This window comes from Schistocerca americana, chromosome 9 (genome assembly GCF_021461395.2).
Source record: "Schistocerca americana isolate TAMUIC-IGC-003095 chromosome 9, iqSchAmer2.1, whole genome shotgun sequence".
In the NCBI taxonomy this organism is placed as follows: Eukaryota; Metazoa; Arthropoda; class Insecta; order Orthoptera; family Acrididae; genus Schistocerca; species Schistocerca americana.
The window spans coordinates 199,367,756-199,388,162 of record NC_060127.1 but is presented as its reverse complement, the minus strand read 5'-3'; the positions used below and the strand labels follow the sequence as shown (position 1 = coordinate 199,388,162).

Genomic DNA, 20,407 nt, shown 5'->3' with positions numbered 1-20,407 from the left:
GTTGAAATGCTTCTAGACTTTCGAATCTCGTAGCTCGGATGAGTTCAAAAGTTAAAATGCATCACGATGTGCCGCTACGGAACCTATTTTTAGGACAGAACATGAAATAATGACATTCCTGTGGCTATTTTTCGGTAAAAGAAACATGTTGCAAAAAAAAAAAAAAATTCTTCTGACATGGAATATTTTCTGCTGTTCTTCTTCTTCTTCTTCTTTCGTTTCACTCTCTTTGGGGTAGGGTGGATCAATCATTTCCTAGTGCGTTGTTCTTTTCTTAGGTCCCAGTATTTCTTCATTCTTTCTGATCTTGTTTTCCTCTCTTCTTCCGAGATGAAGGGTTTGGACTTTTGTGTAGATTTGTCTTGGAACCTTGTGTTTTCATCTTTGGTAATTAATTTAGCTGTTCCATCGATAAGTGAATTTTCTGAAATCTTTAATTCTACTAGGTCTTTCTCAGTTTCTATAAAGCAGATGGGTTTCGTTTTGTGGTTACCGAAAAAGTCAATGATTTGTTTGGTTAATCTGTTGGAAGTCATTCTCCGAAGATGACTATAAAAATTTATCCTCCTTTCTCGCATAGTATCTGAGAGTTTTTCAGTTTTCTTGTAGAGAGTTTCACTTTTGATGTATATAATCTTATTGTCTTGAAATTTTGGTCCTACGATTTTTCTTAAAATTTTTCTTTCCTTTAACTCAAGTTTCTCCATTTGGCCTTTGAAATTCGTGTTTAGTGTTTCTGCTGCATACCGTGCTTCTGGCTTAACCAGTGTCTTGTAATCTGTAATTTTGGACCCCCATGAAAGGGACTTTTTGTTCTATGTATTTTTTGATAGTTGGAAGGCCAATTCAAGCATATTTTTTCTGGATTCCATTTTTTGCTTTTATTAATGATGTAAGAAGTTTTTCTGTCCTTCTGCAGTACTGATAATGAAGCCGGTCTTATAATCCACAGATTTCTGTCCATCTATAAAAAAAGCATAATATTGGTGCAGTCCCAGTCAGGCATCAAACACTTGGAAATGCCTCAAGATTTGTGTGTCATTGGGTGCATGTATGTTCAGACGGAATAAACTGATACTGGGTAACATATGCTGCGAGTACATCCTTCACCTAAGTAACTGGATGTTGTACGAAATCAGGAAAGTTGTATTATATCTAATGAAATTAGAACAGTTTATTTAAGTTAACATGTTTTACACACGCTTGAAGACAGTACTGTGTGCGAGAATACGACGACGACGACGAGTGGAGGTGGGTGGGCTAGAGCGGCACCTCGCAAACGAAGTACCTCTCGATGCGACAGCTGTCGTCGTCGATGACTCCTTCGTAGCTGACGCTGGCGCAGTTTTCGCCCGAGACATACCTGGGATGGTCGGAGTTCCAGTTCTGATATCGGAGGGAGCTGAGAGAGTCACCTGAAATAATAGGAAAAGTCAGTTTAAAATTTACGTACTTGGTTGAGATGTAGCAAAGAAAAGATTTATTCTTTATTTACTTAAAATTTAGACAATACATCTGTTTATGGTTGCGAAAAGTGACAACTGGCCCTAAATAATGGAAGGTGTTGCGTGATCCACATGTTTACTGAAGGAAATCCTTAAAATTTGGGTTCCGCAATAAATCTCACTAATTTAAAGCCCATAAATTCAACTAAATACCTAAGGATTACAACTACGAACAACGTAAAATAGAAAGAACACACAGATAAAGCTGTGAGGAAGAAAAGCAAAGACTGCGTTTTGTTGGCAGAGAACTTAGAAGATGCAACAGGCCTACTAAAGAGACTGACTACTCTACGCTTGTTCGTCTTCTGTTGGAGCGCTACTATGCGGTATGGGGTCCTTAGCATAGAGGATTGACGGAGGACATCGAAGAGGATCAAAGAAGGGCATCTCGCTTTGTATTATTGCGAAATAGGGGGGGGGGGGGAGGCGACAGTCACGGATATAATACGCTAATTGGTGTGGCAATCATTAAAATAGAGTCGTTCTTCGTTGTGGCAAGAACTTTTCACGAGATTTCAACAGTATACTTTCTCCTCTGAATGGCAAAACATTTTACTGTCGCAACCTACAATTGGAGAAATGATCATCGTAATAAAATAAGAGAAATCAGAGCTCGTGCTCAAAGATTTAAGAGTTCATTTTTCCCAAGCACCGTCCGAGAGTCGAACTGCAGAGATAAAGTCTGAAAGTGATTGGATGAACTCTCTGCCCGGCACATTGGAGTGAATTGCGGAGCAGTCGTGATACACGTGTAGATGATATACATTCCTTTCCGAAAGGCCTATATATCCGATCCCAGGTGCTGTTCATGATCTCTTTAATCCTCTCGAATCAACGGCGCATTGAAGTTTCCTCATTGTTATGAAACACGCAGATTTACTGAAATGTGGGTATGGGAAGAATTAGAGACGAGAATTAAAGTTCAAGGAGAAGAAATAAAAGATATGAGGCTTCCCAATGACATTGTAGTTCCATCAGAGACAGTAAAGGAACGGAAGAGCAACTGAGCGGAATGTATAATGTCTTGAAAACAGTTCATGAGACTGACATCAACAAAAGTAAAACAAAAATAATGGAATGTAGTTGAATTACATCGGGCGATACTGAAGCAATTAGATTAGGAAATGAGACACTGAAAGCAGTTGACGAGGTTTGCTGATGATGATCGAAGTAGAGAGTATATAAAATATAGAACAGCAATAAGAGGAAGCTATTTCTTGAGAAAAAGGTACATTTGTTAACATAAATTTAATTGTTAGTAAGTCCTTTCTGAAAGTGTTTCTCTGCAGTGTAACCCTGTAAGGAAGTGAAACGTGAAGTTTAAACTGAAGGCAATAGAAGGTTTTGAAACGTGGAACTACAGAAGAGTACTGAAGCTTAGGTGGGTAGATCGCGTAGCTAAGGAGGATTTACTGAACTGAATTGGGGGAAAAGAAATTAGTGGCGCAACCTGACTAAAAAATAGGATCAGGTTCACGGGACTCGTCGTGTAGCATTAAGGAATCGTCAGTTTGATGATGGAGGGAGGTGTAGTGGGTAAAACTGTACATCGAGGGCAAGTATTGACTATACTACAAAGATCAAATGGCTATCGACTGAAGCAGTTATTGTGGCCGAGCGGTTCTAGGCGCTACAGTCTGGAACCGCACGACCGCTACGGTCGCAGGTTCGAATCCTGCCTCGGGCATGGATGTGTGTGATGTCCTTAGTTAGGTTCTAGGGGACTGATGACCTCATAAGTTATGTCCCATAGTGCTCAGAGCCATTTGAACCTTTTTTTTTTTTTTGGGAAGAGCCACATCGAGCCAGTCTTCAGACTGAAGACCGCAACACAAACTTCTGACTAATGTAATTCCGTGTGTTTACACTAGTGTGCAATTAGAAACAGGTCGGATGATAACGGAATAGCAAGTAGGAGATAGGGAACGTGCTGTCTTACCGCGTGTCGACACACGTAACGCAGGACAAGAGGCGCACAACTTGACACGATTATGCTTCAGAGGCCACATCCTGTGCCAACTCTCAGTGTTAATTTTTTTTTCCTATATGCTGTGTGAACGACGAGGGGCTGAAGGCTGAGGTGAAGATGTATTGTTAGGCCTTAACGTCACTCGCAATCACGAGAGAAAAAGCGGAAGAAGTGCGCACGTATCAGTGTGCAGATGCAGCTATAGCAAAATTATGAGTAAATATTTCATTAGATCCACAAAAGAACTAATCAGGACTTTTTAATGAGTGCGAGTTGTTCTCCGGAAAGATGGAGAACTCAAAGTACGAATGGGACGCAAATACGTATATGTGATGTACATGTATAGAAAAACAAATGATTATAATTCAGAAAAATTGGATAATTACTCGAGACATAGAGCTTCACAAATAGAACAAGTCAACAATATGTTGGTCCACCTCTGACGCTAAAAAAGAAGTTATCGGCTTGGCATTGATTGATAGAATTTTTAGATGTCTTCATGAGGGGTATCGTACCAAATTCTGTCCAATTGGCGCGCTAGGTCGTCAAAGTCCCGAGCTGGTTGCAGGGCTACGCTCGTAATGCGCCAAACTTGTCAGATGGGACGAGATCCGGCGACCTTGCTTGCCAAGGTAGGGTTTTACAAACGCAAAGACAGAGGAATCTGTCGCCATGTGTGGGTGGGGATTACCTTGCTGAACTGTGAGCCAAGGACTGCTTCTTGCCATGTGACAACAAAACGGAACGTCGACGTACCTGTGTGTTGCGAGGCTGCCGCGGATGGCAGCCAAAGGGGTCTTCCTATCAAAGGGAACGGCACCCCGGACCACTGCTACCATCATACGTGATGGGCGACAGTCCGACTGGGCCGCCTCTACCTGACCCACATGTGCGGGGGTGCGGGGCAGACCGCGGCATCTGCCCCTGGTGCAATTTCAGAGGGCGCCGAAATCGTATTCTCGAAGAAACAAACAAAGCGCCTAGCTTCCAGCGCACATTGGTCTATCGATTGTTCGTATGTTTTCGAAACGCTTCCCTGTTGGTTTTTGAACATTATTGAACACATTCTAAGTTGATTTCTGAAGAATGAAAGAGTTGATTTTTGAATGTGTGACTTCTGTACGTGATGTCTCCACCAGGGGAATCCCCGTCGCATGTTGTTGTTGTTGTGGTCTTCAGTCCTGAGACTGGTTTGATGCAGCTCTCCATGCTACTCTGTCCTGTGCAAGCTTCTTCATCTCCCAGTACCTACATACTTCTGAATCCGATTAGTGTATTCATCTCTTGGTCTCCCTCTACGATTTTTACCCTCCACACTGCCCTCCAATGCTAAATTTGTGATCCCCTGATGCCTCAGAAGATGTCCTACTAACCGGTCCCTTCTTCTTGTCAAGTTGTGCCACAAACTCCTCTTCTCCCCAATTCTATTCAATACCTCCTCATTAGTTATGTGATCTACCCATCTAATCTTCAGCATTTTTCTGTAGCACCACATTTCGAAAGCTTCTATTCTCTTCTTGTTTATCTATTTATCGTCCATGTTTCACTTCCATACATGGCTACACTCCATACAAATACTTTCAGAAACGACTTCCTGACACTTAAATCAATACTAGATGTTAAAAAATTTCTTTTCTTCTGAAACGCTTTCCTTGCCATTGCCAGTCTACATTTTATATCCTCTCTACTTCGATCACCATCAGTTATTTTGCTCCCCAAATAGCAAAACTCCTTTACTACTTTAAGCGTCTCATTTCCTAATCTAATTCCCTCAGCATCACCAGGGTTCATTGGACTACATTCCATTATCCTCGTTTTGCTTTTATTGATGTTTATCTTATATCCTCCTTTCAAGACACTATCCATTCCGTTCAACTGCTCTTCCAAGCCCTTTGCTATCTCTGACAGAATTACAATGTCATCGACGAACCTCAAAGTTTTTATTTCTTCTCCATGGATGTTAATACCTACTCCCAATTTTTCTTTTGTTTTCTTTACTGCTTGCTCAATATACAGATTGAATAACATCGGGGAGAGGGTACAACCCTGTCTCACTCCATTCCCAACCACTGCTTCCCTTTCGTGTCCCGCGACTCTTATCTGCCATCTGCTTTCTGTACAAATTGTAAATAGCCTTTCGCTCCCTGTATTTTACCCCTGCCACCTTTAGAGTTTGAAAGAGAGTATTCCAGTCAACATTGTCAAAAGCTTTCTCCAAGTCTACAAATGCTAGAAACGTAGGTTTGCCTTTCCTTAATCTTTTCTAAGATAAATCGTAAGGTCAGTATTGCCTCACGTGTTCCAACATTTCTACGGAATCCAAACTGATCTTCCCCGAGGTCGGCTTCTACCAGTTTTTCCATTCGTCTGTAAAGAATTTGCGTTAGTATTTTGCAGCTGTGACTTATTAAACTGATAGTTCAGTAATTTTCACACGTCGCATATAGAAATAAAAAACTTTCCCGCAGACAAAACGGGACGGGGCAATACGAGCTGAGCCGAATAAACCCGAACGGGTGAATGCTACTCGCTATTTGTTTATGTGGTTGATTAGGTGTGCAAATGATAACCGTTATTAGCGAAATCTGTGGAGTCAGGCTACCAGAGTGGAAATAAACGACTAACAGGAATAACGGGTAAGAAAGATTACACATTATTTTCTCAGTGTATCCAACAAAATGAGGTTTCGACAGAAAGATTTTGCCAGATCACTACACTACTAACGGCCATTTGTACAGTCTGCAGTTAGCAGTCGCTTCAGTTCTATTCTCGGAATAGCGCGTAGGACGCGCTGTACGAACACGTAATGACGCCTAAGCGGAGAATAAATGCAGGATACCTAGTCCGATGATTCTGGGAGGGTTAGTGAAAGTAACCCGGAGTAAAAGTATTGACAATGGCAGGAATAGGTACAGAATTAGTGGTGGCAATATTGTTTGTTACAACAAGGAAGGAGAAGAACGGCGACCTCGCAAAAATTTTATGGACGAATATGACGTTTCCAAATTTATATAAAAATGTCGTACTACTATTTTTGGAAGTCATGCTTGTGAAACTGGAACGTATGAATGAAATGTGAAAGTATTTCCTAATATGAAACTTCTTGCTTGTAGGAGGCTTAATAGGCATTTGATATTGCTGCTTCGTGAATTATATGCCGTCATGTTACTTATGTAAATAAGGTAGGTAAAAAATGACCACTTCTGCCAAATTAGTCTCGGTTATTTGGCGTGCGTTACAATTGCTACATAAAAGAAGATTATTAGCTAATAGGCAACACACAGTCCAAACTTTCTGAAGAGTTTCTTATTCTCTCGGTTACAAATAATCTCACCTAGTATGGTGATTTTTAAGGGGAGGGAGCGTGGCAAACCGCCCGATTGGAAGCAGCACATTGTGCAATTTCCACTGTCCTGAATATAGGCTTGAGGACATACATTATAAAATATTTCGGTCACTTCCGTTTGTATCTGTTAAGCACCGTCGTTAGGGGCCCACGGCAGTTGGTCCACGGCGAGCGTCTGAAGTGCTAAGATCTCCGGCTTAGCGCATCTCTGCTAAGTCCGTAGGACAATGGATTTCTAACTGAAAATTTAATCACCTTTATTTCAGGTTTAGATCTAAAATATCTAATGTTATTTTAAATTGCAACGCAGTGTAATTCGAGTGTGAAGTTCAGAATATCTTCCAGTAGTTGCTTTGTCACTACTTTGTGAGCAAAGTGAAACCACGTGTTGAGGATCCGTAACTCTAACTAAGATCATCAATCTTAAATGCGAATGTGCGTGAGATTATAGCGTTTCGTCTTGACAATATTTTTCAATATAGCAACTTTTCTTTATGTTAAACCCACGTGGGGTGTACTTTGTGAGACCAGTACCACGTGCTTATACAATTGTTTGACCAATCAGGTTAATAGTAAGAAAATAGTAACCAGTTCGAGGTTTTTCTTTTGTAAATTGCACTTCGATGTAATTTATTTTAATTATCAAAATTATTGTGGAATTACACTCTTTGTATAAACCAAGTTGACCACGTGAAGCAGGTGGTGTAATCAAAGTAGCCCTCAGCTATTCTTTTCGGGAAGATTTCAGAGAGAGTTAGTGCGAATTAGTATACCAGTGTTTGGTAATTTCATGACGGACAGGATTGCGCTACGTACGTAACTTCTTTGAGTGAAAATTGAATCGGTTGGTTGTGGTTAATTTCCTCTTGCATATGTTTCAACGTTCTTCGTGTGTTATTTTATGGATGCAGTGTTGTATGCAGTCTCCCAATCTTGGCTCCATATTTGATGTGTTCTGTAAGATTACAAACTCACATTTTCACAATCCTAAATAAGGCACTAATTTAGTTATGAATCAAGTTTAATATGCTGAAATTTTAACCGAACAGTGATCAATGTTAAAATAAATGTCCAAATATAAACTGATTTATTTCTTTTTATTTAAATTCTCTTTATATATATATATAATCAGGTTGTCGTATGGCTATTAAAAGATGATAATTAATGTTAGTCTGGTTGGGAATGTGGTAAGCTAGACTGGACACCTGGTGAAACAGTTGCTCAGTAATGCAAGGTTAACTTCCCCAGATAGCTGAGAGCTTTTAACTCGCTTTTATTGTCTTGAATATCAGCACCGCTTTCAGAACAACTTAATGCGTCACCATTACAGTGTGTCAAGGCGTCCTGGACATCAGTGGGATACGAACCTGACTGTCGCTTGCCATACGGCCCGACAACTAAGAGTGATGGTCTGGGACGCCATTTGATTTCATAGCAGGACTCCTTTGGTGGTCATCCCCGGAGCCCTTACAGAACATTGACGGAATTCCACGGCCCGGCCCATTGCCCTTCATGGCAAGCCATCCGGGGCTCGTGCTTCACCAAGGTAGTGCCCGCCTGCACAAAGCTGCGAGTTTCTCCTGCTTGCCTTCAAACAGTACGTCGGCCAACGAGGTCGCCCGGCCTCTCCTCAGTTGAGAAGGTTTGGAGCAGCTCGGGATTTTGATGATCGATCTAACGCGCTAACAGGACACAGAATTTTGCACCGAATCCCTCAAGAGGACATCCAACAACTCTGTCAATTAACACAGAGCCGAAGAGCTTCTTGTTTAAGGGCCGGAAGCTACCAACGCACTACTGGCCATTTAAATTTGTGAATCTCTTCCTCTTGAATAAATCATCCAATTTATCCGAAACGGAGATCATTTGTTCGTCTGTACTCTTACATTGGATAGACCGATTTCCGTCCCATTCGGATAATTCTTTCGTGGCGTGTCGTTTCCTGTGTCTTAGAATATATCATCCATTTTATCTAGACGTGTGTAAAGGAAGTTACACAAGAAACGTCACCAGTAAAACTTTCCAAAAGAGAAGTTGTTGTAGGGAAAACGTTAAACCAGCAGAAGCTGCATGTCTGTTAGTGTTTCGTTTGCCCGAAAAAATGTGGGCAATGATTCGCTGACAGATGCAACAATAGTTTCATTAAAAAAAAGCTTGAGGTATAGAAAAGTAAAAGTCATGCGATTATGAAATACATTTAGAACAACCGGAGCTGAAGTAAATCTACTATGAAAGGAGATCGCTCATGCGAATAGTGAATCAGATCTCCTGCGTCATTCTAAACGTAGTGCGAAACCGAATATCATAGCTGGCACAATGTTAGAGAAACTTAAATGTAACAATAACAAGAGAACATGGTGTGGTATGTGTTTATTCTGCACATTGTATTCTTGGAAATTAAATCCCCAAAGGATGAGTTGTTCTCACTTATTTTGGAAAAAAATCTCGGAAATTTAGAATGACAAATGCCGATATGGAAAAAAGACACATGTTTCGAAAGTAATTGCAGGCTATTTTCAGGAAGCACAAGATGCAAAAAGCTCAATTCACTAATTTTTGAGAACGATGACGGTTGAAAAAGAACTGCATTTCAAAACTTGCCTGGTAGTTTATGTTTTCGTTAACTTAGGGTAATACACTACTGATGAGTCTACAAATTACCTTTGTAATCATGCCCTAGTTCTTGCGTTTGTTCCTTTGCTGCTTAACTGGACTCAGCTCGTTGCTGTGTGTGGAAAGTTGTAGCGCTACCTCTGGTCCAGTCGCCTCTCAGATATTGCTACAATGTATTGATTATCCAGCTAGATCAAGCAGTAACAAGAATTCAGTTCAAATGGTAGTCAACAGAACAAAAAGCACGTGAAACGTGTGCGAATTAGTGCCATAAAAGACAAGTTACTTGTTCTATACCAATTCCAGCTAACAGAAGCAGATGAATACGAATATTTTCGGACGCTATACACATATCAAACTGTCAACGGAAGGTATTATGCTGTTGTGGAGTCATGACAGTGATTGGTACTTGAAACTATCTGAATAACACAGTGTAGATAATTTTATTTATCTTCGAGGGCCAGTACGTTTCGTATCATTAGGGATATGAAGAGCTTGACGTGCTTAGGACTTCTGTTACTATCGGCGCTTTGTGTAGCAACTCTGAGGCACGTAAAACTTTAATGGAGTCTAGAAGCATCGTCGCCGAGAAAAGTAACACCTTTGCTTCAAATATAACTCTGCAGTACAATTATTATACATCAGTAACAACCTTCTTCTAAAACTATCATTATCTGCCTGGGGAAACAGTGAATATACAAGTGAATATTCGTTGACATAGTATGAAAATATCATCTAATTTTCATAATGTAATTTTTTTCCCGCTTCGTTGACGTGTTCAAGTGTTCAGTTGTAGCTTGATCGTTTCTTTTGGCTTCGCAGGTATCTAAATGAAAGACGTGATTTCAACCTGTCACAGTTTTCTCTGCCAACAGATTAGAATAAACTTACCTGACGATCTGCTGTTCTCCGAGCCGTGACGGCGTTGGTGTCGTCTTCACCTACGGAAAGGCTTTCCGTTGTTTCCTGAAATTAATTGGTTAATGAAGAGAGGAGGGGAGACTCAGGTACCGTAACGGACAGCTAAGAGAAGGCACACATACTCGTATTCTCATAAATAAATTGTAATGAGACGCACTCTCGATGCAAACAGATGATAACCAGCCAGTCCATAATTTCTGGCAACACAGGCGACCAGCAGGATCGCTGTTTGCCAAGCCAAAAGTGCATGGAAAGACATAAAATACGAACAAATACAACTTTATCTGCTCCAGTCACTAGAGATTCGAGCCACGCGGCTCCCCCCCCCCCCCCCCCCCCCTCACCGCCTCCTCGGAGGTTCGAATCCTCCCTCGGGAATGGGTGTGTGTGTTGTCCTTAGGATAAGTTAGTTTAAGTTAGATTAAGTAGTGTGTAAGCTTAGGGACCGATGACCTCAGCAGTTTGGTCCCATAAGACCTTACCACAACTTTCCAATTTTAGAAGATTCGAGCAACCAAGTTGCTGTAGAGAGCTATGATCAGAAACACTTTACAGGCACTCGGACAGGCGAAGCCCGGCAGTAACTATGGCTGTTGTATACGACCGCGAACGGCAGCTGTTGAGCGTCCTAAATATGTTGCCAGTGTCTCTCAGACAGTCTTTGTAGTTGTGAGTGGGCCATGTCGGAGCAAAGTGTGTTCGAATGTGTGCAAACTGCTGGAGGTCGTACGGAGACTGCTTCCGTAATCGACGTGGACGATGTGTTTGCTGTTTGAAGAGGCACCGTGTGGAAGAATTATACCGCATACAGGGAAAACGTCATCGACTAAGTCACGCTCAGGACGAAATTGCGTGTCGAGTCATCGAAACGGACGGTCATTACACCGGATTATGACTTAAAATAAGAGGGCAACAAGTGGAAAAGTCGCTACGGAACTGATTGTCGCACTCGCAAAACGTGTTAGCGCCAAAAGAACGCCAAGGGAGCCATAACATCCGGACTACGGAGCAATGGAAGAAAGTCATTTTGTCTGATGAGTCTTGTTTGCACTATTTTTAGCGTCTGACGGAGTTTACGTCTCATGAGTGAATATGGCGGAGTGCGATGATGATTTGAGCAACCACATGCAAAGATTTCTCTGCAAGTTTCCATTACTGCCACAGATTATGTGACCATTTGGGCTGGTCAGCTACACTATGTGTCCAAAGTACCCGGAAACCCCCCAAAACAGGTTTTTCATATTAGGTGCATTGTGCTGCCGCCTACTGCCAGGTACTCCATATCAGCGGCCTCAGTAGTCATTAGACATCGTGAGAGAGCAGAATGGGGCGCTCCGCGGAACTCACGGACTTAGGACGTGGTCAGGTGATTGGGTGTCACACTAGGTCCATAGCGAGGGGGAAACGTGAAGCGACACGTACAGCACAAAAGCGTACAGGCCGACCTCGTCTGTTGACTGACAGAGACCGCCGACAGTTGAAGAGGGTCGTAATGTGTAGTACGCAGACATCTATCCAGACCATCACACAGGAATTCCGAACTGCTTCAGAATCCTCTGCAAGTACTATAACAGTAAGGCGGAAATTGAGAAAACGTGGGTATCATGGTCGAGCGGCTGCTCATAGGCCACGCATCACGCTGGTAAATGCCAAACGACGCCTCGCTCGATGTAAGGAGCGTCAACATTGGACCATCGAACAGTGGAAAAACGTTGGTGTAGTGACGAATCACGGTACACAATGTGGCGATCTGATGGCAGGGTGTGGGTGTGGCGAATGCCCGGTGAACGTCATCTGCCAGCGTATGTAGTGCCAACAGTAAAATTCGGAGGCGGTGGTGTTATGGTGTAGTCGCGTTTTTCATGGAGGGGGCTTGCAACCCTTGTTGTTTGTCGTGGCAGAATCACAGCACTGGCCTACATTGATGTTTTAAGCACCTTCTTACTTCCCACTGTTGAAGAGCAAATCTGGAATGGCGATTGCATCCATCGGTAACGCTGGAATTCAATATGGTGTTGGCCCCCCCTGGCCTTGATGACAGCTTTCACTCTCGCAGGCATCCGTTGAGTCAGGTGCTGGAAGGTTTCTTGGGGAATGGCAGACCATTCTTCACGAAGTGCTGCACTGAGGAGAGGTATCGATGTCGGTCGGTGAGGCCTGGCACGAAGTCAGCTTTCCAAAACATTCCAAAGGTGTTCTATAGGATTCAGGTCAGCACTCTGTGAGGCCAGTCCACTACACGAATGTTATTGTCGTGTAACCACTCCGCCATAGGCCGGACATTATGAACAGGTGCTCGATCGTGTTTAAAGATGCAATCGCCATCCCCGAATTGCTGTTCAACAGTGGGAAGCAAAAGGTGCTTAAAACATCAATGTAGGACTGTGCTGCGATAGTGCCACGCAAAACAGCAAGTGGTGCAAGCCCTCTCCATGAAAAACGCGACCCACCATAACACCACCGCCTACGAATTTTACTGTTGGCACTACACATGCTGGCAGATGACTTTCACTGGGCATTCGCCATACTCACACCCTGCCGTCGGATCGCCACATTGTGTCCCGTGATTCGTCACTCCACACAACGTTTTTACACTGTTCTGTCGTCCAATGTTTATGCTCCTTACATCGAGCGAGGCGTCGTTTGGCATTTACCGGCGTGATGTGTGGCTTATGAGCAGCCGCACGACCATGAAATCCAAGTTTTCCCAACTCCCGCATAACTGTCGTAGTACTTGCAGTGGATGCGGATGCAGCTTGGAATTCCTGTGTGATGGTGTGGATAGATGTCTGCCTATTACACGTTACCACCCTCTTCAACAGTCGGCGATCTACGTCAGTCAACAGACGAAGTCGGCCTGTACGCTCTTGTGCTGTACATATCCTTTCACGTTTCCACTTCACTATCACATCGGAAACAGTGGACGTAGGGATGTTTAGGGCTGTGGAAATCTCGCGCACAGACGTATGACACAAGTGACATCCTATCATCTGACCACGTTCGTAGTCTGTTTGCGCCGAGCGCACCATTCTGCTCTCTCACGATGTCTAATGACTACTGAGATCGGTGATATTTAGTATTTGGTAGTGGGTGGCAACACAATGCACCTAATTTGAAAAACGTTTGTTTTTGGGGGTGTCCGGATACTTTTGATAACGTAGTGTATCACCTAGCTGCTGAGGTACCATGCGATGTATAGATGGGAGAGAGCGGATGGAAGTGACGTAGTCTACATGGCGCCCATGGCAACCCGTCTTCCAGCCACACAGGTAAGCTGAGACAGGCCCTTGTCTCTGCGTAGCACACAGCCCTATGTCGCACGCAACAGGTAATGTAACTACATCTACATCCATCCGCATTTGTGAAACCTACTTACATCTACATCTACATCCATACTCCGCAAGCCATCTGACGGTGTGTGGCGGAGGGTACCTTGAGTACCTCTATCGGTTCTCCCTTCTATTCCAGTCTCGTCTTGTTCGTGGAAAGAAGGATTGTCGGTATGCCTCTGTGTGGGCTCTAATCTCTCTGATTTTATCCTCATGGTCTCTTCGCGAGATATACTTAGGAGGGAGCAATATACTACTTGACTCCTCGGTGAAGGTATGTTCTCGAAACTTCAACAAAACGCCGTACCGAGCTACTGAGCGTCTCTCCTGTAGAGTCTTCCACGGGTGTTTATCTATCATCTCCGTAACGCTTTCGCGATTACTAAATGATCCTGTAACGAAGCGCGCTGCTCTCCGTTGGATCTTCTCTCTCTCTTCTATCAACCCTATCTGGTACGGATCCCACACTGGTGAGCAGTATTCAAGCAGTGGGCGAACAAACGTACTGTAACCTACTTCCATTGTTTTCGGATTGCATTTCCTTAGGATTGTTCCAGCGAATCTCTGTCTGGCATCTGCTTTACCGACGATCAACTTTATATGATCATTCCATTTTAAATCACTCTTAATGCGTACTGCCAGTTAATTTATGGAATTAACTGCTTCCAGTTGCTGACCTGCTATTTTGTAGCTAAATGATAAGGGATCTTTCTTTCTATGTATTCGCAGCACATTACACTTGTCTACATTGAGATTCAATTACCATTCCCTGCACCATGCGTCAATTCGCTGCAGATCCTCCTGCATTTCAGTACAATTTTCCACTGTTACAACCTCTCGATATACCACAGCATCATCCGCAAAAAGGCTCAGTGAACTTCTGATGTCATCCACAAGGTCATTTTGTATATTGTGAATAGCAACGGTCCTACGACACTCCCCTGCGGCACACCTGAAATTACTCTTACATCGGAAGACTTCTCTCCATTGAGAATGACATGCTGCATTCTGTTATCTAGGAACTCTTCAATCCAATCACACAATTGGTCTGATAGTCCATATGCTCTTACTTTGTTCATTAAACGACTGTGGGGAACTGTATCGAACGCCTTGCGGAAGTCAAGAAACACGGCATCTACCTGTAAACCCGTGTTTATGGCCCTCTGAGTCTCGTGGACGAATAGCGCGAGCTGGGTTTCACACAATCGTCTTTTTCGAAACCCATGCTGATTCCTACAGAGTAGATTTCTAGTCTCCAGAAAAGTCATTATACTCGAATATAATACTTGTAATACAGAACGACTCCTTTACTCCAGTTTGCTGGGATTTTGTTGTGGCTTTATATATAACCACTAACCCGGCTCAAGGGAGACAGGCCACCCTCCCTACCAACTAGTTGAGTAATTCTTGCCTGGCGCATCCACGCTGCGGGGGTGGGCATCCTCCACAGCTGTAGGCCAGTCTGAATGGATTTCTAAGTTCACGGAGGGACCCAGCTCCACAGGGTACAACGTGGAACCCATCTCCAGGGTTACGGGCGAAGACCGTAACGCATTGGATTGGCTTCCTCGAATCCCCATTACTGGGGTAAAGAAGATGGTGCAAACCACATCTTCGCCTGCTGGAACAGCGCTGACAGGCATTACGGACTTCAGAGTGGAGCACCAGTTAGATTCATTTTCAGTTGAGGTGCAGGACACTTTCTAATGCATTTTGGTACAAGTATATTTATGGTGATGGCTCGTCACCTTTAGATGCCTAAAAGCAAAAAATAAAAGAGTTATATGTAGAGGCTGGTTCGTCTCTGTTGCCTATTGGAGGATCGAAGTCATCTGACATCCCACCACTTAATTTAATTTTCTCTCGCTTTTAACAGTTTTATCACTTTCGTAAATGCTTTCATTTCACAGTATTTTCATTATTTTATTGTGGTACTTCTTTTACATTAAAATACTGATTGATGTTAACTTGTTGCCTTCCGTTAGATTTCTCGAGTACCTCTACACGTGTGGTGTTTAATGGGAAACTGGTGTAAGAGCCGATACCCAAACCATTCATCTATTTTTTTTTTCAAAATGGGAAACACTCCAATTTATTTTTTTGAGAAATGTGTCTGGTATGAGTGAAAATATCTAAATGTGCGAATCTTTTCGCTATTCGTGTTACGTTGACTCTCTCTCAATCGTAGAAGCTATTCCCGTTCTCAATCAAGTCTTTTTCCTCACTCTTTTTTAGTTTCATTTCACTACGCATCCTATGATTTCACTCGAGACTTATTTATTAATCAGTTTTTGATCTTTTGTTTCAGACTATTGCAATACACCCAAATCCTACTTTACAAAGCACGTAAGTATTCGTAGTCACAGAATAATAGAGATATTTCGGTAATATCCGAGGCCATTATATAACGTAAAATTTTCGATTAAAGAAAACTGGATAACATTTCATTAATTTTCTTGAATACTCGAGAAGATTTCTACAATTCCTACAATATTTGACAACACAAGTGAAGTTTTCCGAACACGTAAAAGTATTCCAGAATACACCGAAAATATCTGAAAAATTCAGGATGTTTAACATCAAGAAATTCGACAACACTATTTAAATACTAGAAGTGAAAGAGATAACTTGGATTTGGACCCACATGACTTTCCAGAAAGAAGAAGAAAGGAAAAATTAAAAATGCACATTCACATACGTATAGTGGAAGGTACTAGACTACACACACAGTAATACTGACTTAAAGCATTACTTACCGAGAACGGTTCTAAATTCCTCTTTATCATCACGGTACAATCCAATATAGGCCCATTCGGTTCCACTGTCTTTTACAATGCCTTTGACGACGTCTTCCTCCCTCTTGGAATTGATGACAACCAGATGGGCACCTTCGTTGCGACATGTTTCATTTGCTTCATTCCAGAATGACCCTCTTTTGTGCATTTTGTAATATCCGATTCCATCGTACAATTTGTAATCTGGATGGACTTCAGGAGGAACTGTTGAACACGTAATACACATTAACATAATGCAAATATAATAGAGACGCTAACGACTTTACTTGTTTTGCAGTAATCATAAATTGTGACTGTTTTTATGCCTGTTACTATTATTATTGTTACTGGCTGATAATATTCATGTTTTTTAACTGCCCAACGTGATTGGAGTGAAAAACAACACCGAATAACGCACGTGGAGTTAAATTATGATGGATATTTAGTTGGTATTGGATACACGAGAAATTCTCATGGGCTAGTGTAGCAAGGTACAATTTGTGTCTGACGAGTTAAAACAATCAGAATTTCTATGATCTATTTGTTGGACGTCGTTACAATCGGTATTGGGTTATTCAAACTAAAAGTCACTTACTAACCTAGATATTGGTAACGCAGAACACTTAAGATTCATTCGTTTCTCTGTGCTATATTTATATACGCAAGGTGTTTTAAAAAAAGGCGTCCCATATTCCTAGATATGTCCGGATGTAAACACATCTTGAGATATGAGCAGTACCGCGGTATGGTCATCGGCCTGTTGATACTGCGGGAGGTGTTCAGTGTCGTTATGACCCCTCCCCAGCCCTCTTTCTCAAAGTACCACCTGGAAAATCTGGCTGCCATCGGATGTGGTCATACGGAAGGGACACAGATTCTTCCAATGTGTGCACGTTGTCTTTGAATGTGGAATATATCAGTTCCTTTAAACATTCTCGTAGCAGAAGTCTGACACATTATGGGGGTATGAACGGTGTAGCCAAGCAACTGCGCATCGTCAATCAATTTGTTATGCATTAAATGTTAGTTACTGTCGCACGAGATGTAGAAAATGAAGAGAATGCGCGTCGTGCGTAAGACACGTATGTTGCTCTTACGCTAAGGCAACGATCTTTAATAGCGCAGGTAATGTGTCAGGTACGGACTGGTAACAAATTGTAACTGTTAAATTTCTCGATAGAATGTGTAGTCCTATGAGTTACTCCAACACGATTCCCTTGTTTGTAATGTATCGGTATGGGGGAGCAGGAACTGAATCGTCATATGCCACATCACTCATGTGTTTACATCTGACCTCTTCAACCCACTGTGAAGCGCATGGCAAAGGGTATGTCTTTCGGTACATGTACGTTATTAGGATTTCCTCCGGTTACATTCGCGCGCGGAGCGCGGGAAAAAAATGATTGTTTAAATGTCTCTGTGCGTGCTGTTATTAATCTAATCTTGTGCTCACCATCTCTGTGGGAGTGGTCCGTAGAGGGCTGCAGTGTATCCCTAGAGCCATCATTTCAAGCCAGTTCTTGGATATTCACAAGTAGGCTTTCTCGGTACAGTCTATATCTTCATGAGCCTGGAAGTTTAGGTTCTCCAGCACCTCTGTGACACTCGCCAACGGGTCAAACCTAACTTTGGGTATTCGTGTTGCCCGTCTATGTGTACGTTCAATATCTCTTGTTGGCCCCATTTGATATGGGTTCCACATGTTGTTGTTGTTGTGGTCTTCAGTCCTGAGACTGGTTTGATGCAGCTCCCCATGCTACTCTATCCTGTGCAAGCTTTTTCATCTCCCAGTACCTACTGCAACCTACATCCTTCTGAATCTGCTTAGTGTATTCATCTCTTGGTCTCCCTCTACGATTTTTACCCTCCAAGCTGCCCTCCAATACTAAATTGGTGATCCCTTGATGCCTCAGAACATGTCCTACCAACCGATCCCTTCTTCTGGTCAAGTTGTGCCACAAACTTCTCTTCTCCCCAATCCTATTCAATACTTCCTCATTAGTTATGTGATCTACCCACCTAATGTTTAGCATTCTTCTGTAGCACCACATTTCGAAAGCTTCTATTCTCTTCTTGTCCAAACTATTTATCGTCCATGTTTCACTTCCATACATGGCTACACTCCATACGAATACTTTCAGAAATGACTTCCTGACACTTAAATCCATACTGGATGTTAACAAATTTCTCTTCTTCAGAAACGCTTTCCTTGCCATTGCCAGCCTACATTTTCTATCCTCTCTACTTCGACCATCATCAGTTATTTTGCTCCCCAAATAGCAAAACTCCTTTACTACTTTAAGTGCCTCATTTCCTAATCTAATTCCCTCAGCATCACCCGACTTAATTAGACTACATTCCATTATCCTTGTTTTGCTTTTGTTGATGTTCATCTTATATCCTCCTTTCAAGACACTGTCCATTCCATTCAACTGCTCTTCCAAGTCCTTTGCTGTCTCTGACAGAATTACAATGTCATCGGCGAACCTCAAAGTTTTTATTTCTTCTCCGTGAATTTTAATACCTACTCCTAATTTTTCTTTTGTTTCCTTTACTGCTTGCTCAATATACAGATTGAACAACATCGGGGAGAGGCTACAACCCTGTCTTACTCCCTTCCCAACCACTGCTTCCCTTTCATGTCCCTCGACTCTTATAACTGCCATCTGGTTTGTGTACAAATTGTAAATAGCCTTTCGCTCCCTGTATTTTACCCCTGCCACCTTTAGAATTTGAAAGAGAGTATTCCAGTCAACATTGTCAAAAGCTTTCTCTAAGTCTACAAATGCTAGAAACGTAGGTTTGCCTTTCCTTAATCTTTCTTCTAAGATAAGTCGTAAGGTCAGTATTGCCTCACGTGTTCCAGTGTTTCTACGGAATCCAAACTGATCTTCCCCGAGGTTGGCTTCTACTAGTTTTTCCATTCGTCTGTAAAGAATTCGCGTTAGTATGGGTTCCATATACTAGAGCAATATTCTGGGACGGGTCACACGAGTCATTTGTAAGCAGCCTCCTTTGTAAACTGATGCACTTCCACAGTATTCTACCAACAAACCAAAGTCTACCACCTGCATTACCCACTAATGAGCCAATCTCATCATTTAGTTTCATATCCCTGCAAAGTGTTACACCCAGGCATGAGTTGGCCACGTCCAACTGTGTATCGTTGACATTATAGTCAGTGGATACTACTGTTTCCCTTCTGTGGAGTGCCCTATTGTACACTTCTCAACGTATAAAGTAAATTGCCAATCCTCCCATTAATTTGAAGTCTCATCAAGATCTAACTGAAAATTCGTGCTGCTTCTTTCACACATGTTTATTGCGTCAGTTGCAAAATATCTGAGGTCGTGGACTTGGACGTATTGCCGGTTCAGAGTAGAATGCATCTGAGTTCCGAACAGCAATCATTCAATTCCTAAATTATGCAAATATTGAAAAATGTGAATAAAAATACAAAGCAAATCAGCACAATGACTATACTGAAAACTGGTCTAGGCAACAGAGTAGACACGACTTCTAAAAAAATGGAAACAAAAGTGACAAAATTGAAAAGTAACATGACTGATCACAAAAGTCATATTATTTCTAGAATTAAAGCAAATAGCGCTATCTAGAAAAGTGAACGATTAATCTGAAAAGTTAAATGATTGATAGCTATAATGATATGATTAATAACATCAGTGAACTGAGTATTAGGTTAAGAGATATAAAACGTAAACAGAACGAATGTATTACAAATTTTAGTGTGTCCGTGCGTTCCGTTGGGAAACAATTAAGTGAACTTCAAAATCATGTCACAAATATTTTCCCTAGATTCGATTCAGAAGTACAAAGAATGGAAAAAATTATCGAACCTATTACAAAGATGAAAATACTGGGGTCAATTTCAGTAATGGAAACTGGACTTCATGAAGTAATGTGATTAGAAATCTGAAAACTGTGAAACA

At 42.1% G+C, this 20,407-nt stretch overlaps 1 protein-coding gene across 1 annotated transcript in view; it reads right to left on the bottom strand.

Annotated features, from left to right (window-relative positions):
- Positions 1-1,149: 1,149 nt before the first annotated feature.
- Positions 1,150-20,407, bottom strand: part of LOC124551121 (hemolymph lipopolysaccharide-binding protein-like) — a 55,659-nt gene continuing 36,401 nt past the window's right edge. The window contains exons 3-4 of the mRNA XM_047126071.1: positions 16,440-16,682; positions 1,150-1,415 (exon numbers count right to left, since the gene is read on the bottom strand). Coding sequence (XP_046982027.1) covers positions 1,261-1,415; positions 16,440-16,682 — 398 coding nt within the window. The 3' untranslated portion in view covers positions 1,150-1,260. The remainder of the gene's footprint in view (positions 1,416-16,439; positions 16,683-20,407) is intronic.